This window comes from Camarhynchus parvulus, chromosome 2 (genome assembly GCF_901933205.1).
Source record: "Camarhynchus parvulus chromosome 2, STF_HiC, whole genome shotgun sequence".
Classification (NCBI taxonomy): Eukaryota; Metazoa; Chordata; class Aves; order Passeriformes; family Thraupidae; genus Camarhynchus; species Camarhynchus parvulus.
The window spans coordinates 2,026,573-2,051,374 of NC_044572.1; the positions used below are offsets into that span (position 1 = coordinate 2,026,573).

At 49.4% G+C, this 24,802-nt stretch overlaps 1 protein-coding gene across 1 annotated transcript in view; it reads right to left on the bottom strand.

Moving 5' to 3' along the window:
• The window catches only part of WNT9A (Wnt family member 9A), a 66,514-nt gene that overhangs the window by 15,947 nt on the left and 25,765 nt on the right, over positions 1–24,802 (bottom strand). Inside the window, exons 2-3 of the mRNA XM_030971234.1 lie at positions 7,495–7,754; positions 756–1,018 (exon numbers count right to left, since the gene is read on the bottom strand). Of these exons, the coding sequence (XP_030827094.1) occupies positions 756–1,018; positions 7,495–7,754 (523 nt within the window). The remainder of the gene's footprint in view (positions 1–755; positions 1,019–7,494; positions 7,755–24,802) is intronic.

The following is a 24,802-nucleotide window of genomic DNA, read 5'->3' on the forward strand; positions in this document are numbered from 1 at the left end:
ATCGAGTCCAAATCCCGGCCCTGCACGGGACAAACCCAAAAATCACACCATGTGCCCCAGAGCATTGTCCAAATGCTTCCTGAACTCTGGCAGTCCTGCAGGGAGGCCCCTAGGCAGCCTCAGAGGAGGTGTAAAGAGCAGGAAGAGAGGATAAAGATGGGAAAGAAAAAAGGGACTCTACAACCAAGCACCGTCTCCCGCTCTAGGTGACACAGAAGGTTTCTGCCAGAAGACAAAACTGGAGGGGCTATTAGGTCTGAGGTCAGCCAGAAATTAATCTCTCCACCCTGGTTCCCTGCCAGCTGTTTCTCCAGCCGGTTTTAAAGAAACCTGGCCAAGGAGATGCTACACCGTCCATGCTCTACTGAACTGCTGCAAGAGAAGCGTCCCTCAAGGACATGTTGTGGCAACATAAAATCCTTCCTCTATGCTCTACCTCATGTAAGTCTTTCCATCCCTTTGTGGTGTGAAACCCTCCTCCCTGTGGAAAACCAGCAATCCTTGTCTCCACCTCATATTTCCTAAACCTGGCCAGTCCCATTACTTTCCCTCTGGTCTCTCTCCGATGGTTTTGCACAATAAAAACCAGGGCATAATCCCACAACTCAGCCTTCTCCCCTCCAGAAGGAGCACCACTCCATCCATTTCACATCCACCACTCTTATTCCACACCCAAAACCAGCATAATTCCCCCCAAAACCCCACAGCAGCCTGACCCCCACCACCACCACCACCCCGTGGCGCCTTCAACGCACCTTCATGCCCACCAGGTTGTTGTGGAAGTCCACCCTGGCTCGCAGGTCCTTGTTGGGCTTCCTCCCCAGGAACTCCTTGACGAACTTGTTGCTGTACTTGAGGTTGTCCCCACAGCCTCCCCACTGCCAGGCCTCCCTGTTCTCCAGGTCGGGGGCCTCGTCGCAGGTGCAGCGCTCCATGCGCCCCGCGCTGCACGCCTTGGCCATGGCGTGGGTCAGCCCCGCCGAGGAGATGGCGTACAGGAAGGCTGTCTCCTTGAAACCTGCAGGGACAGCAGGGACAGGCTCTAACTGCAGCTTAAAGAAAGGGAAAACACACAGGAAATGGAGGTAAAAGCCTATTGGGAGAAGAGCGTGAGTTGCGTCACGGAGTAAGAGAGTGGTAAGGTTGGAAGGTGTGGGAATTCACAAAATTAGAGGGTTTTGGGAAAGCTGCAAAAGGCAGGCCTCAGAGACAGCAGAACTGTGATTAGAGCTAAGCAGCAGCCATGAGATAGGTCAGCAGAAAAATTATTTAAACTGTAAAAAAGCAAAGACAAGTAGAACAATGATCTGTGTATTAATGCTTGTCTAGAATAACTCTCTAAGCTGCAGAAAAGTTTATCTGGTGAGATATTAGGAAGGTTGAAGTTTAATAATGGAGCTCTGTGCATTGTGTTTTAAGGCTCACAAGCATGTATTGTATTTGAAATAAGCAAGCATTCTTTAACCAATGGTACGTGTGCTAATAGTGATTGGATGGAACTACTGTCAATGTGCTTTTGCTTTGTGTGATTGGTCAAAAAACTTATAAAGTTGTAACATTAAGTTCTTAGTCTGCTGCCTGGGATGTGAGCTGCTGGCATCTTCCCATTGTCATAGCCATGGAATGAGGCTGATGCTGGAAAATCAAACAGCTCAAGGCACGTTCCACAGCAGCACCATCCCATTTGTGATTTGTACACAGCCCCCAGCCGGCGACAGAAGGGACCACGGTGGGGCAGCTGGTGGCAGCTCCCTGCTCCAGCAGGGCCTTCCCACAGCACAGGGCTCAGGATTACCTCCAGACTGCTCTGGAGTATCCCCAGTGAGGGACACTCCACACCAGAGCTCAGTCACTGCCCAGGAAAGAAGTTCTTCCTCAAGTTCGGGTGGAATTTCCTGGGCACCAGATCCTGCCTGTTCCTCCTGTGGCACTGCTGGGCACCTCTGGGAAAAGCCTGGGCTGTGCTCTCCTGGCTCCCACACAGCATGGGAAGCTCTACTTGCATCACTGATGGTGAAGAGGGCACGGGGGAAGGCAAGGAATGATGGACAGAGGTGGCACAAGGATTCAGGAATGCACATGGAATCTGGCCAGCTCGGTGCCTGTCACTCTGTGTCACTCACAGCCTCTGCCTGAAAATGGAAAGAGTTGAGCAAGAGTTGTCCGATCCCTGGAAGTGTCCAAGACCAGGCTGGGCAGGGCTTGGAGCAACCTGGTCTACTGGAATGTGTCCCTCCCCATGGCAGGGGGTGGAACTGGATGAGCTTTAAGGTCCCCTCAAAGCCAAAGCTTTGACTCCATGAAGAGTCGGACAGGACATGGAGGTACCACTGCTGCTACCAAGGGGACAGCAAACTGCAGGAACCCAGCACAGGCTTCCAGTCCTCCTCACTCTTCCCTCTCCTCCTGAATCAAATCACTGGGTCCTACTCCAGACTGGCAGAATTGTTGACAGATGACACCTGAGGGCTGGGAAGCAGGAGATGTGTCACCCAACACAGCACCTCGCTCAAAAAAACCCAGTTTACACCTCAAACCTCCATGCACAGCCTTTCTTTACACCCCCACACTGATCTGCAGGGATGTGACAGCATCCACACCTCCAACAGGTAAGTGACAGCCAGAGGGACCCAGGGTTTCAATCCAAATTATAAAAGCCAGAACTAAAAAGCAAACATGGCAGTATTTATAGCTGCCCATTCCCCAGCTATGGAAGCTGTAAACGACTGCATATTTGAGATGCAATTCCAGAACAGCTTTGGATGGGACTCAAGAAATCCCCCACTCAAAAATAACACAAGTGGATGGTGACAGTAGTGGATATATCTGTGAGCTGGTGTGTCAACCAAGGACATGCAGAGACACTGCCAGGTCATTTTTGGAACTGTTCCTTGGGAGGTTCATGACACTCCAAGCAAACTCATGTGGCCATTCCAAGAGTCTGCCTTCCCAAAACACTCCCAGAAGCAGGAAGAGTGATGAAAATCCTCCCCAGGAGACTGAGGCTTGGTCCTCCCAAGTGTTCTGAGGTTCTACTTCTTCCCAGATTGTGGTAGGAATTATCCAATCATTCTAATGCTCACCTGGAAAAGGAGAACAGGAACCTTTTCCTCACTAGAAATGACATTAAAATAAAGAAAGGTTCAGCTCTACAATCACTGAGGACACTGCAAAGAGTGGTGAGAGTAAAAATAACAATTTTTTTTATTTTAATATTCTGACAGCCCAGAAACACCTTCAGCACTGCAAATATGCCACTGGAAGTGGAGTATTCTAAATTCATTGTTATATGTATGTGTGGAGGAGAGTATTCTTCATATATAAGTGGAGTATTCTAAATTCTACATTCTAAATTCACACAACAAAAACTCATGGGTACCCAGATGACTCCTCTGGGTAGAAAATGCCTTCAAAGCATCTCTCATCCTTTGTAAACTGTGTTTTTTCACTAAAATCCTTTGGCTTTTTCCTAGGTTACACCCCAGGTCAGACTGCCCACGTGCCTGCCAGAGGGATGCCACTACCAAAGACAGATGTTCCCAAGCTTCTGTGCTCCTGGATTGGAGAATCCTTGCCACAGCTACACAGAATGAAGAGGCACCAGTGTCAAACAGAGAATCCTCAATGGGATGGGGTGTGCAAACCCTTGGAGGTCTGAGCCTGCAATCATGGCATGTTTTGGGTTGGAAAGACCCTGAGATCCATCCTGTCCTGGGCAGGGACACCTTCCACTATCCCAGGTTGCTCCAAACCCTACCCAATCTGGCCTTGCACACTTAACTCACAGCCATCAGCCCTCTAAGCATCTCTCATCCTTTGTAAACTATGATTTTCACTAAAATCCTTTGTTTTTTCTATGTTACACCCCAGGTCAGACTGCCCACATGCCTGTCAGAGGGATGCCACTACCAAAGACAGCTGCGCTCCTGGATTGGAGAATTCTTGCCACAGCCACACAGAATGAAGAGGCACCAGTGTCAAACAAAGAATCCTCAATGGGATGGGGTGTGCAAACCCTCCAAACAGAGAATTCTCAATGGGATGGGGCGTGCAAACCCTCCAAACAGAGAATCCTCAATGGGATGGGGCGTGCAAACCCAGCCCTGGAGCTCTGAGCCTGTGGTTTGGGTTGGAAGGGACCCTGAGATCCATCCAGTCCTGGGCAGGGATACCTTCCACTATTCTAGATTGCCCCAAACCCCCTCCAAGCTGGCCTTGCACACTCAGCTCCCTGCCACCAGCCTGAATTGCTGAATTGGGCAGCCCAGCTCTCCACCCTGCTGAATCTGGAGCGGTTGTGGAATCCCAGCAGAAAGTCAGCGCCGTGCGACCACAACGCATTCCAGACCTGACAGAAAGCCAGCAGGAGCAGCAGCTCATCTGCCAGCTTCTCCCCTTGCACCAGCTTTGTCTCCACTCCTCCCCTTCTCCACCACCGAGAGCTTCCCAAATTCCCCGTGCCCATCAGCACGGGGATCATCTCACAGCTCCCAACGAGCTCCATGTGACATTTGGCTCTGGCCAGATTTTAAAGCCATCTCCACCACGCACTATTTGATTGCACCAAGATATTTTGTAACAAGATAATGAGCTTTAAATCAATGCAGGCATTCTAAGCCCCAGTGCATTGACAGTCTGCCGGGCCTGGCTATCCAGTTTCAGCCATTTCCAAAATTGTGCACGAGTATCCAAAGAGGATAACGAGTCCCTTAAACAATCCCCTGTTATTTTAAGAAACCAGGGCTGCATCAGCCCAAGCTGCAAACCAGCAGCCAGGGTTGGTCTGGTGACCAAAGAGTAAGAAAATTTCTCCTTTTAAGTGAAAAAAGTGGGGTTTTTTTCCCCTTTTTTTCCTTTCTCCCCGGAGGAGGAGGAGGAGAAACAAGCCCTCAGTGATGGATTTGGAAAGCTGTGTCCTAGTGGGTGATACATGCCAGCCTTTGTCCTGGGGTACCACTTGCTGCAATGCTGAGCCAGGAACCAGCAGCTCCTGCAGAGGAGGAGGAGGAGGAGGAGGAAGATTTACAGAGCTCTGTGTTACTGCTCAGGAACACCACCTGAAGGATTTACAGCACCGGGGCAGGGCAGAGATGCTGCAGGGATATAAACCACGGCAGAATGAGACAGCAGCAGAGCCCTGCAGCCCTCAGAGCTCTCATTTATCACCCAGATCCCTGACAAGGGCTGAGATGGGGGGGTCTCTGTGGCGTTTTAACTCCAGGCTGCCCTGCCCAGGGGACAGGCGGGTCTGAAGGAACGAGCTGTGGCCTCCAGGTGTCAGCATGAGAAAGTGCTTGGCTTCCCCAAGGCACCACTAATCCAGGGACTCCTCTGGCATGCAGGGATATTTTTAAATGTCTTGCAGCTCTGGCCCGGACCTCTTGGGTTTCATAAGGACTTTCCTTGTTTCCACCAGTCAGTGACAGTGCATTAGTTAAGCCCCGGCGCTTCTGAATTACTCCTCCTCACTAATTAGCCCTGCAAACCTCTGCTCTTATCTTTAAAGCCTTTCACACCCTGGCTTTTCCAGGTCCAGGCCCATTGCTGAGCGTGGGGTTTTCTGGAAGTCACCAAAGCCCTGGAGCCCCTTGAATGCTGTCTGTAAAATGGTGCTGCAGCCTGGAAGTAAGAACTGGGTTTTACTGGGAGGGTGGAAGAAACTGGATTATATGTGGTGGTACGAAAAAAAGAACCAAAAACATCAGCTTCTCCTCCAATACTCCTAATTTCTGGCCATCTCCACCTGAGCTGCTGAGAAGAGGTGAATTAATTACCCACTGCTCACATCCATGGCAGTAACAGCACACAGCCACTTTCAGGTTTTGCCCTGTACTATGACAGGGTTCCCCTTGCCCCCTCTAACAGGACAGCACAGAACAGTCTGGTTTGCCTTATTTCCTTTAAAAAAGGCATTTTCTCAACTTCTTTCCTGAGAGACTGGCATGATAAACAAGGAGAAATAAATAGGAGAAATAAACAGGAGAAATAATAAAGAAGGAGCTCTGAGAGCTTCCCAGCCCTGTCCTCCAGCAGCAGCTGAATTTCCAGCAGAAATGGGCAGAAAATGTAAATCCTGGCTGCAGAGACCTGCACAAACACCTCCAGCCTCCAAGGGGAGCAGCCAGGGCCAGCAGCGGGAAGCAGAGAGGGCAGGCCCATAAATTACCCCCATTAGCACATTCTCTGCCTGCCCTGCACTTCCAGGGACGAGCTCAGGCCTTGCACGGAGCTCTTGGTGGGCCTTGGGGGCAGCACCACCAGCAAAGGATGGCCCAGATTGGCCATCAGGGCAGGAGATGACAGCAGAGACCCCTGAGAGCCCCCAGACTCACCTGTCTTGAGGAGACCCCTGAGGCCCCGCAGACTCACGTCCCTCGAGGAGACCCCAGACTCAACTCTCTTGAGGAGGCCCCTGAGAACCCCCACACTCATCTCTCTTGTGGAGCCCCCCAAACTCACCTCTCTTGAGGAGGCCCCTGACACCCCCCAGATTCATCTCCCTTGAGGAACCCCAAGACTCACCTCTACTGAGGAAACCCCCAGAGCCCCCAGACTCGCCTCCCTTGAGAAGGCCCCTGAGGAACCCCCAGACCCACCTCCCCTGAGGAGCCCCCAGACTCATTTCTCTTGAGGAGACCCCTGACACCCCCCCAGACTCATTTCTCTTGAGGAGCCCCCCAGACTCATCTCCCCTGAGGAATCCCCAGACCCCCCAGACTCACCTCTCTTGAGGAGCTCCCTGAGGCCCCCAGAATCACCTCTCTTAGGAACCCCCCAGACTCACCTCCCTTCAGGAGCCCCCCAGACCCACCTCTCTTGAGGAGCCCCCCAGACCCTCCTCTCTTGAGAAGGGCCCCCAGTCTCACCTCCCTTGAGGAGCCCCCAGACTCATTTCTCTTGAAGAGATCCCTTGAGGCCCCCCCGGACTCACCTCACTTGAGAACCCTCCAGACTCCCAGACTCATCTCCCTTGAGGAGGTCTCTGTCCCAGACCTCCCGTGAGGAGCCCCCCAGACCCACCTCCCTTGAGGAGTCCCACAGACTCATTTCTCTTGAGGAGACCCCCCAGACCCACCTCCCTTGAGGAGTCCCCCAGACTCATTTCTCTTGAGGAGACCCCCCCAGACCCACCTCCCTTGAGGAGTCCCCCAGACTCATTTCTCTTGAGGAGACCCCCCCAGACCCACCTCCCTTGAGGAGTCCCCCAGACTCATTTCTCTTGAGGAGGCCCCACAGACTCATCTTTCTTGAGGAGCTCCCCAGACGTACCTCCCTTCTGGAGCTCCCAGACTCATCTTTGTTGAGGAGCCCCCCAGACCCACCTCCCTTCAGGAGCCCCCAGACCCACCTCCCTTGAGGAGGCCCCACAGACTCATTTCTCTTGAGGAGCCCCCCAGACTCATCTTTCTTGAGAAGCCCCCCCAGACTCCCCTCTCTTGAGGACTCCCCCAGTCCCCCCTCCCTCGAGGACGCCCCTGAAGCCCCCAGCCCCACCTCTCTTGAGCAGGCTGGCGCGGTAGCGGCCCTCCAGGGTGCAGTTCCAGCGCTCGAAGCGGAACTGGTACTGGCACTCGAGGGCGCTCATGCTGATGGCCTCCATCAGCGTCTCGGCCACGCCGGGGTCGCGCCGGCACATCCGCCGCTGCTTCTTCTCCAGCTTCAGGCGGTCACACACCTTGTAGTGGGCCTTGACGGCCGCCTCCTCCATTTCTGAGGTCAGAGGGAGGATGGTCAGGGGTTCGTTCCCCGTCAGCCTGCCGAGAAACACAGAGGGGCACCACGGTGAGGGCAGGGAAACAAAAAATTACTGCAAGAGTTCCCAGAATCACAGGAGACAGCAAAGCAGAGATGGGTTTAGAGAGACCTTTTGGGCTGGGACACTCCTGCTGCAGCCTTGGCTGGGCACTCAGAGGAGACCTGTGTGCTCTGGCCAGTGCTTCTGCCCTGCCATTAAAGCCCCTTCCTTTCACAGAATCACAGAATTCCCAGAATGACCAGGTTGGAAGAGACCTTCAAGGTCATGGAGTCCAACCCAGCCCCAACAGCTCAACTGAACCCTGGCACCCAGTGCCACATCCAGGCTTTGTTAAACACACCCAGGGATGGGGACTCCACCACCTCCCCGGGCAGCCATTCCAGAACTTTATCACTCTTTCTGTGGAAAACTTTTTCCTGCTATCCAACCTGTATTTCCCTTGAGGCTGTGTGCTCTGGTTCTGTCAGCGCTGCTGGAGAAAGAGCCCAGCCCCAGCTGAGCACAGGCACCTTTCAGGAGCTGCACAGAGTGATGGGGGCAGCCCTGAGTCTCCTTTTCTCCAGGCTGAGCACGCCCAGGTCAGAAATTCTCCCCCGTGAGGGTGGTGAGGCCTTGGCACAGGTTTTTTAGAGAGGCTGTGGTTGCACCATCCCTGGAAGTGTCCAAGCCCAGCCTGGACACTGATCTAGTGAGTGGCATCCCCACCCAGGGCAGGGGCTTGGATCTAGATGGTCTTTAAGGTCCTTCCAACCCAAACCATTCTGGGATTCCATTAAATACAGCCTGTGATAGAAATGGGGTCAGTGGTGGGATCAGGATCTCCTGGCTGAGCATCCCTGTGGACTTGATTTACAGTGAGGCTCCTCACAGTGTGTATGCAAGGCGGCAGCAGGAAAAAGGTAAGAGGAAATATTTGGATTTATGCTCCCTACCAGATATCACAGAGTTTGTTTGGGCATAAACCTTTGGTCACCTCCACCACAGGACTGTGTTTGAAACAGAGAGTGGAAAGAAATCATTCCAGGTGCCTCACTGCATGAACTTGGGGAACCAGCAAAAATACATGAGCACCACTGTCACTGTCCTGGGCATAAACAAAAAAATCATTTTAGCACATCAAGCTGAGCCAGAACCCAGCTGGGGAAGGGACAGAGCATGATTTGTCCCACCACAGCCCAAGAGACACCCTGAGAAGGCACAGAAAGCCACCCTGCCCTCAGCAGAGGAGACCCTGACACAAAACCCAGCGAGCCACAGCCTGAGGCTGGAGAGCAGGACACACTTTCCACTGTCGAGATCTTTAGCTGCTCAGAGTGACCCCGAGAAAAGCTGGAAAGTCTCTTTTCCCAGCCCTGTGCTTGAAGGAGTGAGGGCTCTTCATTTCTCAGTCTCAAGGTTGTTTATTGTATCTTATCTATAAAAAATTTTCTCCTGCCCTGCCGAGGTCAGTCCAGCAAGACAGTCAGAGGTTCTGCCCGCCCCAGGGCGGTGTTATGTCTTTATACTAAAAACTACGTGTACAATGTTTACAATTACTTCCCAATACCTATCACCTGTGTTAGACAGTGAGCTTCTACTCTAAACCAATCTGTGAGTGCCAACATCACAGCAGGAGATGGAGGCCAAGAAGAAGAAGAAGGAGGAGAAAGGCTGGACACAGCCAGTTCCCTCCATCTTGCCTCCTGAACCCCCATACCAAAAACCCCAAAATCTATTTTTTTACCCTGTGATAACTTCACTATTATTCTACCTAAACTGTTGTGGCCTGCTGATCTTCATCTAAGGTTGGTAACTTGCTCCACGGGTCATAATCAAAACCACAGGGGCATCTTAGGCTCTGTGCCAGGGTCCCTGAGCCCCCTGGCAGGGGTCCTGGCTGCTCAGGACAGCCAGAGGGACGTCCTGGGTCCTGACATTCCAGGAGATGCTGCCAAAAGTTTTTACAAGACAGAACAAGCTCAAAACCTAAAAAAAAAAAAACCCTAACCCAAAGAAATTAATGTCCCTTTGCCTCGTCTCCTCCCTCCAGCACAAGGTCCTGGACTCTACAGCGGGCAACAAAAGGTGCCAGGGGACTGTTCCTGGTGTCCAGTGACAAGCTGCTGGCAAAGGACCAGGCTGGCATGGTCCCCAGGAGCAGAGAGGCTGCAGGAACATCTGCTGGGCTCAGGAGAGCTCTGCTGGCCAGGCTGGCTGTGCCCCACTGTGCTGGCTGTGCCCTGCTCGTGCCAGGTGCCAGTCCCCACAGCCCATGGGAATCACCACCCGGGCTCACACAGCACCTGCAGACACATTCCACAGCCAGAAAGGAAAAAAATGGCTGGAAAATCTGGAAATCCAGGGCTGGGAACACACTGGAATGTTGCAGTCCTGCACTGGGGAAGGCTGAGGGCTTGGACATCTCCAGTGTTGCAGGAGCACTGGGAAAAATGGGTGTGGCAAGGGAGGATGGTAAACAACCACAGAGAAGAAAAATAGTTGGAAAATCGGAATAAGACGGATGTTGAGGCTGGGGAGGTTGAGGGCTTGGACATCTCCAGTGCTGCAGGAGCACTGGGAAAAATGGGGTGATGGTAATGGGAGGGGAGCTCCCTCACCCCCTTTGCTGAGGTGCTTTGAAACCCCTTAAAGCCCCATTTGTCCTGCAGGAGCAGTGATTGGCTGGTTTTAATGACTATTTCTCTGTAATTAATAGCACTGGCAAACATGGGGTGATGGCAATGGGATGGGAGCTCCTTCACCCCCCTTTGCTGAGGTGCTGGAGAAGGCCCACCTGTCCTGCAGGAGCAGTGATTTTAATGCTGGTTTTAATGAGTATTTATCTCTAATTAATGGCACTGGGAAAAATGGGGTGATGGCAATGGGAAGGGAACTCCTTCACTCCCTTTGCTGAGGTGATGGAAACCCCTTAAAGCCCAACCTGTCCTGCAGGAGTGTGGGAACCCAGGACATTCCTCTGACTGCCCAAGAAGACTCAAGACCCTGGCAAAGAGTTTAAAATCCTTGGCACAGAGTCAAAACCACCTGTGCCTTCGATTTTAGCCCATGGAGAAAACTGCCAAATTTGTGTGAAGATTTACAGGCCACAAGAATTGGAGTAGAGTGATAGTTAATTTGTTACAAAGTGAAAAAGTAGGATTTTAAAGATTTAGAATGAAAGTCCAAAAAGCAAATAGAGAGATCTAAGCATGTCTTGTCCTTCTTATTCTTATTCTTATTCTTATTCTTATTCTTATTCTTATTCTTATTCTTATTCTTGTCCTCCATCTTCTGCTGTGATGGTGACACTTCTAAATTAGTTTAGACTGTCTAACATAAGTGATAAGTATTAAAAAATTATTGTAAATAAAGTACATGTAGTTCTTAGTATAAAAAACTAATGCCACCCCAAAGACAGTCAGTGTGCCACAAACCAACCTGCCAAACAAACCTCAGTGAGTCAGAAAATAAATGTAACAGATAAAAAAAAAGAAACAGCTTTAAAAACCAAAGCATCTCGACTTCTTCTTCAGCCAGGGCTAGAAAAAGACTCTTTAATACCTCAAAAGCCATTTCAACCACTAAAAACTCAAGACAGGAGCAGTGATTTGCTGGTTTTAATGAGTATTTCTCTCTAATTAATGGGATGCATCCTGCCAGCAGCACAGGCACTCAGAATGCTTTAACTCCCAAACCTTGGTGCACAGTGGGCATAAAATCCTGCCCTGAGTCCCAGCCAGGCACATCCAGCACAGATCCAGCCATTACTGAGGCATTGATGAGGTGACTTAATATCAGGTATATCTCAGGGAGGGAGCAGAAATGGGATTTTTAGGACAAAGATGGGCAGGAAAATGTTCTCCTTCAGTTACACTCAAAGGTATTGATATCTCCAGAAAAGCCCTGCAGTGATAAAAGCACAGAGGGATTGGTGGGAAACATGGAAAAATGTCTTCCCTCAAGTTTTGCTCCCCCCAAAATAATAATAATAATAATAATAATACTGAATCTGAAAGGCCAAACAGCAAGGTCTGTTTGAAGCATATTTTAACCCTTTCATTTCTGGTCTGTCCCAGCTGCTCCCAAAGGAGAGGGGGACATCACCCAGCTCTGGTGTCTTCCAAAACTCCCAAAACTCAGCCAAAGCTCCCAGAGGCTCATTCAGGAGAGAGGTGCCTCAGCCTGAGCTTCACTGGAGCAAAGATCTGTAACAAAATCTCCAGGATGTTCATTCCTGGCTTTCCTGGTACTCTAAAGATTCATTCCTGCAAACTTTCATGGCTGGCACCAGAGTCCCTCGGCTGGCAAAGGGGAGAGAGGGAGGCATCCAAGCATTTCCCAAGCTCCCTCTCCCTATTTTTTTGTTCCTAGCTGAGCAGGGATTGTTCACCTGAATGGTCTGGGAAAAAGCTCCAAGGATCCTGTAGCAGATTCTCTAGGAGTGAGGAGGAAGATGGGAATTGATCCTGCAGCCAAGATTTCTGCAGAGCAATTGGTGATTTTCACCCTCTTCCCACCTTTCCCCTTCAGCTGCTTGGCTTTGGGGTACTTCAAATTACACTTTCCCACAGATCAGCCTTCCAAAACTGGCTGATAGCAATGGTGTTTAGGTGACAAAAGTCACCTAAACACACCCAAAATAAAGATCCAGGGACCAGCAGATGGTAGGAAATGGGATTCAAGGTGCTTCACAGAGCCACAAGCCTCCCACAGCTGGTGGAAGAACAACCCATGTAACACCACGATGAACAGAGATCCACCCATCACTGCCCGCATTGCTGCTCAGAAGCACCCCTGGAACAAGCCAAGGAGTAAATTGAGGGGGAAAAGGGGTTTTCCCTCACCAGCAGAAACTGCCAGGTGAAGAGCAGAAGCTTGGCTTTGGAATACTTCAAAGTCCAGTTTCCCACAGATCAACTGACCAGAAAACTGGCTGATACCAATGGTGTTTAGGCGACAAAAGTCACCTAAACACACACAAAACAAAGATCCAGGGAGCACCAGATGGTAGGAAATGGGATTCAAGGTGCTTCACAGAGCCAGAACTAGAAGAAGAACAACCCATATAACTCCACGATGAACAGAGATCCCATCACTGCCTGCATTACTGCTCAGAAGCACCCCTGGGACAAGCCAAGGAGTAAATTGATGGGGAAAAGGGGTTTTCCCTCACCAGCACACAGGAACCCTGCCAGGTGAAGAGCAGAAGCCACACACACAGACCCACACCCGCGTTTTCCCTTCAGGGGCCCTCGGCTCCGCACGCGCATTCCAGAGGCCCTGGGGACAGGGGTGAGGTGGCACTTTGCAGAGCGTGGCATCAATAACAAAGCCCGGGCAGAGGCAGGGAGAGCTGCCCCACCTGACACGCTGCTGCATGGAGCCCTTCTAATCCCATAAAGCCCTTTTATGCAACCTCAGCTGAGTGAGGTCCTGTAAGGCAACGGTGTCAGTCGGACGCTTTCTCAGCTCCTCACAAAGGCCAAGCTGTTCTTGCCAAGGAAATGTTTCAGTGCCTCTGTGTGTGTGTGTGTGTTTGTTTTTTTGTTTTTTACACACCCAAGCCGCAGTTGTTACAATTAAATTGCCAGCCAGAACCCTGTGATTGTTTTATTTTGCTCCAAGAAGGGGTTGAGTGGGAGATGGAGTGGACACCTCTAAGTGGAAAAAGGTTGAAACTGGATGGTCTTAAAGCCAAGACCATCTAAGCCAAGCTTAGCTGGTTCTAAGCTAAGAACCAGCTGTTCTAAGCAAAACTGTTTTAAGCTAGATTCCAAGATTCCAAAGGGCTCTGTGTGTGTGTCCACCAGGAACCTGGAGAGAGAGCAAACAGCTCATTGCACACAGCCCAGGAAGCTTTACCTCTCTGGAAGTTAACTCTGAGAGCAACATCAACCTCCAGAGTCAAGAGACTGTTCACAGAATTCAGGATTTTTAATTCCTGCTGCAGAACTTTGCACCTCGTGGGTCCAACTCAGGATATTCTGTGGGATTTGACCAAATCTTGCCCAATTTCTGCTCTGACTGCAACATCCAAAGCTCAGGAAGGACCTGGCTGCCCCACCACCCTGAGAGGAACCTTTGCAGCATCATTTGTGCTATTCCCATTCCAGTTCCATCAGTCTGAAGCTGGGAAATCAGAAGGTTTATAATTAAATCAAGTGCCAGTGGAGCTGGGATCCAAGGTGAGCTGTTTCCTCTGTTGCTCCCACCTGGAATGACAGGGCTGCTGAAATTCTGCATTCCTATCCCACTTCCTCCTCTGTTAGGAAATTTCTCTTTGGTCCATCTGTACAATGACTGGATTAATTCTAGCTCCACTTTCCACATTTATCATTAATTGACGTAAAAAGCAAGACCCATCTGGTTTGCACACACTCTGCTGGTGTCACTTCCTTGGTCGTGAACTTCATCTCAAACATTGCTGATTACATTTTTTTTTTTTCCTGGAGTTCAATCACCCAAGGATTTGGGAGAGATCCCGAGCAGAGTCCTGGCCACTACACAGGCCAAGTTTTATCTGTGACATCATGGAATTATTGCCCTTCCAAGAGGCAACTCAAGACAGGTCCTGCTTCCCACTCATCTCAGGGGTCAGGAGTTTTTATGGCCTCATCAGCTCACACTTCCATCAGTGCCCCTGGATTTTCCCTTGCTGAAGTGGGGACTTTCCTGCTGGGGATTTGAGCAGGACGAGGCAGATTTAAGGCACCTACACAGACCTGTGAGGGCACCCTCAGTTTTGAGGTGCTCCAGAGTTTCCTTTGCATGGGCCACTGGAGCTGGGATCCGAGGTGAGCTGTTTCCTCTGCCGCTCCCACCTGGAATGACAGGGCTGCTGAAATTCTGCACTCCTATCCCACTTCCTCCTGGATTAGGAAATTTCTCTTTGGTCCATCTGTACAATGACTGGATTAATTCTAGTTCTACCTTCCACATTAATTTTTCCTTGTGGAATTGCCACACTTTCAGCCCTTTTTCATCTCTTTCCACCACTTTTCCTTTAATAATTAAAAAAAGTTTCTGGAAACTTGACAATTTGACCACGAGTCTTCACCACAACACCTAAATTAATGATTGCACAGCTCAAGGAGTCTGAGTCACGCTGGACACCAGACCTGTATTATGTTATTTTGCACCCAATAACCTCCAGTTGCTCTCTCTCTCCCCCCCTATCATCACATTCCCACTCTGTGAATCTTTCTTAAATTGATTTATCACACTCCTCCTCCCACAAAGGCTATTGAAGATTTGAAGTATAAAAACCCAGAAGTCCAAGAAAAAAACCTGAATTTCAAGATGAGTGGTGAAGATTTGATATTTGGAAGAAGAGCTGGACATGGAAAGCTCAACCACCTCATTCTGCACTGTCTTGTTTGGGTTTTTAAGTGTTTAGAGATTAAAGTGCCCACATGAACTCTAAAATATCCCAGATCTCGTTAGATTACAGAAAAATGAGGCTGTGGATTCTCCAAACCTCAGGCTTCCAAAATGAAATCTCAGCAAGTGTTCACAAAGATTGTTCTGTTGGAATTCTCCACTTCCACCTCACCCCTTTCCCGGTGTAATTTTCCCAGTGATCCCCTGACAGGATGCTGTGACATTGTGAGGGTCAAAGAAGGTGACAGGAGGAAAAGTGTTTTTCCCAGCCTGAGGGAACCCAAACCACCCAGGCCTTTACAGGACAGAGCTGAACCCCAGCCAGGAATCAAACCCAGCTTTGCTAAAGCTCCTCTTTGCTTGTTCCACTGTCCCTCATGGCCGTGCCAGTTCTCCTCCCTCAGGTCCATTCCCAACCAGCCCTGCCCTGGGCTCACCTCTCCCTGTCATTGTCCCCAAACAATGGGGCCTGGCTGTGGGAGACCATGAAATAAAGCAATTGGTAACTCCAGCAAAGAGTGAAGCAATTCCCATCACAATTACGCCCCAGTGGCTGTTTTGATCCTTATCTTCCTCTCAATAGCGTGGCCAGAGCTTTCTTTAGGTGACAACCGCTCAAATGTCACTTCCTCCTCAGCCAGCAGTGCCCGAATCTCAGTTGGAGCTTCTACAGGAGTCACAGCTCCAACACAGAGGGTACTACACACACAGAATCTCAGAATTCACAGAATCACAGAATTCCCAGAGTGACCAGGTTGGGAGAGACCTTCAAGATCATCGAGTCCAACCCAGCCCCAACAGCTCAACTCAACCCTGGCACCCAGTGCCACATCCAGGCTTTGTTAAACACACCCAGGGATGGGGACTGCACCACCTCCCCGGGCAGCCATTCCAGAACTTTATCACTCTTTCTGTAAAAACTTTTTCCTAATTTCCAATCTGTATTTCCCTCGAGGCTGTGTGCTCTGGTTGTGTCAGCGCTGCTGGAGAAAGAGCCCAGCCCCAGCTGAGCACAGGCACCTTTCAGGAGCTGCACAGAGTGATGGGGGCAGCCCTGAGTCTCCTTTTCTCCAGGCTGAGCACCCCCAGCTCCCTCAGGGGTTCCTCACAGGGCTTACTACAACGTTACATGCTCCCCAAAACACCAAGTAGGGGTGAGAGGCCCTTCCAAGCTCACAGCATGCAGGTGGGAAGCAGCCAAACGCCACAGCCCTGCTCCAAAGGAGAGAATGTGCTTGATGGGTTTTTCTAGTGGAAGTTTCTGGGATTTTAGGACAGAGGGAAATCCTCTAAGGTCCTTGGATCAGCTTCTGAGCAATGGGGAGGAGGAGGAGAGAGGATAAAAGCAACAGCACAGGGGAACTTCCAACCCAGCAGATCCCACTCACCAGGGAAGGAAGCACCAGTCTCCTTATGGAATCTGCTCAAAGAGATTTTTGGGGTTTTTTTACGGGCAAAAAAATTGCAGATTCTTGTAGGTTTCAATCATTCAAGCTCTCTTCAACCATGCCTGGATAGATCCATACAGTGGCTTCCTGTGAGCCATCTCAGGATGGACACATGGACATGGAAGGATCCACAACCTTGGGTCCTACCCAGAGTTATTCCAGCATCCAGCAAAAAGGGAAGAGAACAGCTGCTTCTGGACAAAAGAAACCAATGGTGCAAAGCTCCCGCTTGCCCCTTTCCAGCACAGCTTTCCTGAGTGCCTCCAGCACTCAGCAACCACTCTGATCCCAAAGTTCTTTTTGGATGTTAACACAGAGTTTCCCATTTTAGATGTAGGTGAAGCTCACGTGGAAGTTGGGAGATTTCTCCAGGTTGCTGAACACAGAGGAATTTCCCCAGGCCTTCACTGGGGAGAACACAGGACTCCAACCCCCAGCAGGTTTTTAAATCAGTTCAGAAGGGATTTCTCTGGGAATGGCACAAAACACGGATGGTTTTCTCCCAGATACAGAATGGTTGCTGCACGTATAAATAAACTTCCACCCAATTTCCTGCCAAAGCAGGCCCTCACCTTCCACTGGACAAATCACCAACAAGTTTGGCATGTGACACATAAAGGGAAAAACCTCTCAGTGGATGAGCTCAGCTGTGGAGGGCTGGAGATGTTCCCATTCCTGCAGAGGGCTTCATGGGATGGAGATGCCATGAGGAACAGCTCCATCAGGAGCACCACAAGGAATTCCTCCAAGCTGCTGCAGCATTCCCCTCTCCTGCAAAGCAGAAGGCCTGCACAGGTGATGAATTACAACTCACTGAAGGGAGGATTTGCCTTCCCTTCCCAGTGAGCAGGAACAAACTCAGCAGAGGAAAGAATCAATTTTGGGTCTTTGATGGTGCACCTGAACCACAAGGCTGAAGAATTTCTCCTCTTTCCCCCTCCTCTCCTTACACCAAACCTTATTCAGGAGGTTTCTAGCCCATCAGAGCAAAAACAATTTGATTTAGGTAAAAACCTCAGCCCCAAGACCTAATAATTCCCCTGGAAGGACCCACTCTGTCCACAAACAAGCAGAAGCAGAGAAAGAGGGCGGGGAGGGAAAGGTTGTTTCCTCTGCCCTTCATCCTCTCAAGAATGAAACAGCAATCAGGGAGATTTACAAAGGATTTTCAACCCAACGGTGCCAGTGGAATGCACGGGCCAGGCGGCAACAGGGGCTTTCAGTGCTGATTTAAGAGGCATTAGCTCTGCCCCTGGCAGCCTGTGCCAGGAATTATCCCCCACACCATCCCCTCCTTGGCTGGACAGCTCCTGGACCCCCACTCCAAACCCCTGCTCCTTGGCCAGCCACTGATTATTCTTATTTAATTTAATTTTTCTAAAAATTTATTTTATTTATTTTAATTTTTAGCCTAACATCATTTCTTTTGGGCTAGAGCCTGCTGCAGCATAGAAAACAAGGAGTTGGGAGTTTGATGCAGGGAAGCAGGAAAAGTGCAATGGAAGATGAAGAATTAACCCAGAGAAGAAAATAAAAGGTTTGTTTTAACCCATTAACTCCACGTGGTCTGAAGGGGAGAAAAAAAATATCGAAAGCCCCAAAAGGGAGAGATTTTTAAAATATTGGGGCTTTTGTTTGGGGTTTTTTGGGGGGGAGGGGGGAATAGTTTGTGGGTTTTGGGTTTTTTTTTATAGCACTGAATATCCTTTCATCCCAGGATCTCAGCTCCATCCCTGAGAGGGGGTTAGAGAAATTCACGCTCTCAGGGTGAGATTGTTGAGGTGTGCTGGGCAGGAGTTGGCCTCAATCCTTGCAGGTCCCTTCCAACTCAAGACATTCCATGATTTTTAATCTAAAGTTGGGCCTAAAATGACATAGAAGACAAAGGACATTTCTAGATGCCACTTATAGAAAATATGCATCATCACCCTGCCTTGTTTTAGAGCTGTTTGTGGTGGGATTCGGGACCAGGAAAGGACCACAAATGTCATGGATCACATGACAGAACACAGCACAAGAATTCATACAAAATTTTAAAGACAGGACACCAAAGGAAGTGGCCCAGCTGCTCAGTGATCTGAGTTTCTTGTGCCAAACTTGAGACCCATGGAAACCCATCTGCTCCTACCACAAATCTCAAATTCCTAGAAGCCAAAATGTCATCTATAAACCTGCAGAAATAGCTTTGATTTTCTGTTCCAAGCAAAGAAAATCCAAATCCAAAATCCAAAAATCCAATCATGATCTTTCTCACCAGCTTCCCTTATTTGGGAAGAGTTGCACAGTATAAATGATATTTCGCATTTGAAATCTAAACAAAGAGGCCCAAAAGCCCCATAAATGTTTGTTCCCCATGCTTCTTGCACTGATGCTGCTTTTTATTTATTTAATTTACCAAGAAGGAATCAGAAAGCACCACACAGGGGGTAAGGACATTCCTTCAAAAGGGTAATTCCAGTTCCCAGAACACCTCCTGCCCATCCTTGTGGCTTTCTGCAGCTCAAGCTCCTGAACAAATCCTGCAGACCCAGCCAGGGCTGGAAGCTCCACAGGGAGAGCTCTGCTCAGGCCAGTGCAGGGATCAGATCTTTTGACTCAGACCAGGCACAGCATTAAAAAATAATAAAATAATAAAATAAAATATAATAATAATAATAATAATAATAATAATAATAATAATAATAATAATAATAATAATAATAATAGTATAATGGCAGCCATTGAGAAGGGAGCCATTTTTCCACAGCGCACATCATTAAACGTCAAGGCGCGCTGCCACCGGATGTTGTGAAGCCCAGAATGATGAACAGACTCCAAAATGGATTAAACAAACTCAGGAAAGGGAGGTTCAGCCAGCTGGGTGATGAAACACGAGGGCCCAGGAAGCCTTTAAACCACAGGCTGCCAGCAGGACACGTCAGGAGCCACATCACTGCTCCCAGCTCTCCTGGGATCCCCAGAGACCAAGGAGCAGCTGGAGAAACCTTTGATTTGGCCCCAGATGGCAGCTCTTGTGTTCCCAACCACCTGCAAGATGCTTCGTGCTCCATCCACAGCATTTGGACATTTAACACTGAACCCATCTGCACTCTGGAACCCTTTGGATGGCAGCAGGAACAGCCCCAGAGGTGTCAAGCACACACCACCCTGATATTTTACCAACTGGGGCCTTCCAGGGCTAAAGGAGTCTTATAAAAGACAGACTTTTTACCGATAATAAGAAAGGAAAAGTCAAATCTCGTCTTCTTTTTTGCCAGGGTTGGGATTAAATGTGTGAGATGATATTTCTTGTTGGGACTCAGATGTTTATCAGCTCTATCTCTGTCACAGTCTCACAAACCCTGAGTTCTGCAGCACTTCACTCTCACAAACTAAACATGGAACCCCATCTCTCTCTCTACAAGGCCTTTGAAGGATCAACTGACCAATTAAGAAATGACACCTCAATTATTTTCACTTTTAACTCAATAACCAACCACCCATGGCTGCAATGGGGACTTTTTTATCCAATTACACAAAACCACCCAAAGCCATGGAGAAGAAGTGGAGAAGAAGGTGGAGAAGAAGGTTCAGCCTCCACCCCAAAACCTCCATCTTGCTTTATATCCATTCCTATATTCTAAACCCTTAAACTCTGAGTTTCCCACGCTGCGATCTCACACACTTCTATCCAAACTCCACACCCACAATCCCAGTTCTATCATTCCATTTTGGAAGCTTCTCCACGGCCTCAGGTCAATGCAGTGTTCTCTTGGGGGTCAGTGCCTGGCAGCACAGAAATCTGAAATTCTCAGCAGCCCGGGGTCCAACAGGAACAGGACAAGGGGGAATGGTTTTAAATAAAGAGATTTAGATGAGGTGCTACAAAATTTCTCATCTGGTGAAAAACAGGTTGTCCAGAGGAGCTGTGGCTGCCCCATCCCTGGAAGTGTCCAAGGCGGCCAGGTTGGATGGGGTGGGAGCAATCCCAGGCCTGGTTGGATGGGGTGGGAGCAATCCCAGGGCAGGCTGGATGGGGTGGGAGCAATCCCAGGGCAGGTTGTATGGGGTGGGAGCAATCCCAGGGCAGGTTGGATGGACTGGGAGCAATCCCAGGCCTGGCTGGATGGGGTGGCAGCAATCCCAGGCCTGGCTGGATGGGGTACAATCCCAGGGTGTGGGGTGGAGCAATCCCAGGGCAGGTTGTATGGGGTGGGAGCAATCTCAGGGCAGGCTGCATGGGGTGGGAGCAACCCAGGGCAGGCTGGGTGGGCACGGTGGGCGGGGGCTCCCACAGCCATGTGTCAGTGTCAGTCTCCCCCTGCCAGGGAATGCATCTGACTTCCCACTGAATTCCTGCTTGTCTCCCTCACACCTCAGCCAGCCCTTTTGTCCACTTTGGGGGGGTGTGACCGTGTTCACAGGGGTCTTAGGATGAGGGAAGAGACGAGGATCTGACTCCATGTTTCAGAAGGCTTGATTTATTATTTTATAATATATATTACATTAAAACTACACTAAAAGAATAGAAGAAAGGATTTCATCAGAAGGCTAGCTCAGAATAGAAAAAGAAGGAATGATAACAAAAGCTTCTGTCTCAGTCTTAGCCAGCTGGGCTGTGATTGGCCATTAATCAAAAACAACCAACATGGGCCAATCACAGATCCACCTGTTGCATTCCACAGCAGCAGATAATCAATGTTTACATTTTGTTCCTGAGGCCTCTCAGCTTCTCAGGAGGAAAAATCCTAAAAAAAGGATTTTTCACAAAAGATGTCTACGACAGGGGGTGAAGGCTGCCCAGCTCTGCAGCAGCAGGGTCTGGCTGGGGCTGTCCCTGCCTTTTCCCATCTGTGGGATAAATGGTGCTGTCCATCCCCAACACTGCCCGGTCTGTTCCCAGCTGATGCTTCAGCCACAGAGCTGCCCTTGCCCAGACCACAGAGCCTGGCAGCCAGGCAAGAAACTCCTTGGAGCCAAGGCAGCAGCTATCCCTGTGCACACACACACGCTCCAGCAGCACAGCAGCTAAAGAGAAAATCAAGTTTACTCTCCAGACAACACAAATGAAATTAATCCTTTGAGTGCAAAGAGCTTGTTGAGTTCATTTGCACAGAAAAACAACTGGAGAATGAGCTTCTTCCTCCTTCCCCAGCCCTAGTTTTACATCCAGGACCTGGAGGTCCCAGCTGGAAGCAGGGACTGGCTCTTGGTCAACTTCTGGACAAATGACAACTTCTAGAAACAAGCATGTGGATTCAGGGAGGAGGGGTGTCAGCTCCCCCTCCCCTCCCAACGTTACCAGCCCCTATTAGATATCCCTGGGAGGTCAGCTCATGGAGGATTGGGATGGTTGGGCGGTTTGACACATCATCTCAGCTATTTTGGGAGCAGTTTACGGGTCTGCAATTCCTCCCCTGCACAGCCCCGATAGCTTTTCCACTCTAATGTCACATTATCCTCGTGGCAGGTTTCAAAACTAAACAGGTGAAAAAACAAACATTCAGGGCACTGCACAGAGCAGGATGCACCAGAGGCTTTGGGGTGATGGGGTGGTGGAAGTTCATCCTCATCCTGAGCCCCAGCACGGGTTGTGGGAATCCCTTGTGAATGAGCACAGAGGTTGATTCCTTACAAAACTCAACAGGAAGACAACTCAAAGGTTCTCACAGGGAACTCATCCCATGCCCAAAGGTGTCTTGTGAATGACTTCCTGGAGGAGCCTTGCAGTCCTGAGGCTTCAAATTGGACTTTAATGGTTAAACCTCAGCTAAACAAAGCAGCCGTGGCCAAGGTTTCAAACTCAGGTAAGGATGAGCCACCAGTGCAGGGGAATGTTCTTGCTGCTCCATTCTGTCACCAACACCACAAACCATGTTCTGCTCCAGATTCAGGGTCCTTCCTTCCCCACCTTCCACCACCCCCTGAGCACTGCTCTTGCCCTGGGGCTCCCCCAGCCCCCAAAGCCCTGCTCCTTCACACCTCAAGTGTCCCAGCAAGAGGAAATGGGAACGAACAAACAGTGTGAACATCTGCCCTCGACCTCCTGATGTTCCTTCACTGCCTTCCTCCAAGGGCTGCATCCAGGCCCAGCTTTGGGGAAGGGAAGCAGATGCTGGGACTGGGGTTCATCAGAGGGGACAAACAGATCAATATTGATGTTTTTAACAGACCTCAGCTACCTTTCCAATGTGACTTGACTGCAGAACATTGGCAAGGACCTCAGCCAGAGCGTGGCCAACACTTCAGGTGAACACCCTCAGGATCCTTGCTGAGTTCAGCTCATACCTGGGGTTTTTATACTACTAAAAGTCTGTCTGAACAAAGAGCCACATTAACCAAAATACCCCAGGCCAGGGAAAGTCACAGTTTTATTCTGTGGACTGCACAACATCCATAAAAAATGGGAAAAAGAGGGAGAGACATTTTTTAATACAGTGAAGGGATAAGCAGAAAGAGTTTTAAACTAAAAGAGGCGATATTTTGATTAGATATAGGGAATAAATTCTTCCCGGTAAGGCCCCACACACCTGGAAGTGTCCAAGACGAGGTTGGATGAGGCTTGGACCAACCTGGGACAGCAGGAGGTATCTCTGCCCATGGCAGGGCTGGAATTTTAAAGTCTCTTCCAACCCAACCCAACCCAAGCTCCGATTTTCTGATCCACTTCAAAGCAATGCATTTGTGCTCAGTAATTGAAAGGCAAATCCTTTGTGCATTGAAGCAGCAAGTGGGGCACACTCCACCAACCAGTATTAGGGAAAGCATTTCCTTCCTGTATTGATCACCCACCCACCCCACAGAGTGGCATTAGAAAGGCAGAGGGGGGAGGACAACAAGCCAAGTGTTATACATAGCAAATTCTGATTAGATTATGAAACTTTAAGAAGATCTTAACAAGTGGACAGTGTGCATTTTACATAATTAGCTTGTTGCTTATAAATGCCTCCCATAGTGCCAGTGGCAGATTTTCACCACCTAAAATAGCCTAAAGCTGTCGGATTCAAGAGCTCCTGCCATCCCAATTTAGATCAACTCAAACACACAAAACCACGAGGTGGTTTCGTTACACCAAGATTAAGAGTTGAATCGGCTCTTGTGTGCCTGGATGGTGGAAGGGGTAAAAGATTACAGAGGCCAAAGACACATTATGTCACCCTAGCCCAATCCCCACTGAATGTGGCAGCTGTTCCTCACTGGGTTTGGGGAGATTTTGGGTCACTTTTTGGGGGACAGAGCCTGGCTTTAGGGCTGGATGTGAAGTTGTGGGATGCCACAGCTGCATCCATATTCATGGAGCTGAGAGCTGCTGCCCAGCTCTGTGAGACTCATCCTTCATCAAACTGGGGCTCTTCCACTCCAATTCCAAGAAGCAGCTCGGAGCAAGCCACGAGTTACAACCACTGCCTAAAAAAGGTGACCTCAGGAGCAGCAAAGCAGGTAAAGAAACCATTTGATTTGCAAGCTGGGGGTGTTGGAGAAGGAAGTCCCAACAAAAGCAGAGCTACACTGTGTTATTCCTCTGCCTTCCTCCGTTTAAAGGGAAAAACATTTTAAATTCTAATTAAAAAGCGCAAGAAAATGTTATTCCTCTGCCAGTCCTCTGCATCCCTGCAGTTAAAAGGGAAAATATTTAAAATTCTAATTTAAAAGCGCAAGAAAATGTTATTCCTCTTCCAGTCCTCTGCATCCCTGGAATTAAAGGGAAAATCCTTTAAAATTCTAATTAAAAAGTGAAGGAAATGCTATTCCTCTGCCAATTCTCTGCATCCCTGCAGTTAAAGGGAAAATAATTTTCAATTCTAATTTAAAAGTGCAAGAAAACATGATAGGAGGTATCTTGAGGAAAAACCCTCACGGGAAGAGTGTCCATAGGTTTAGAGTTATCCCAGCATGTAAGCATCATCCGGAACACCTTCAATCAGTCTGTGTGAGTTCCCATTTCCTGAAACAGCCATCAAAAGCTCAGAAGAGCAGCAGAGCAGAGAGGCAGTTCCTAAATCATGGGTTACCCAGAAAAATGAGGTTTTATCTTCACCTGCTAGACAGGACTCAGATCAGTAAAGCTGCCATGGTCTAGCACTGGATCCTTTCAATATCCCACAGTGGGCATTTCCAAGTCCCAAAGAACTTGAGGGAAAAGGGAGATGCTTCTAGCACCTTCCAGGAGAAGGACTGCGGACAAGGGATGGAGGGACAGGACACAGGGAATGGCTCCCAGTGCCAGAGGGCAGGGATGGATGGGAGATTGGGAATTGGG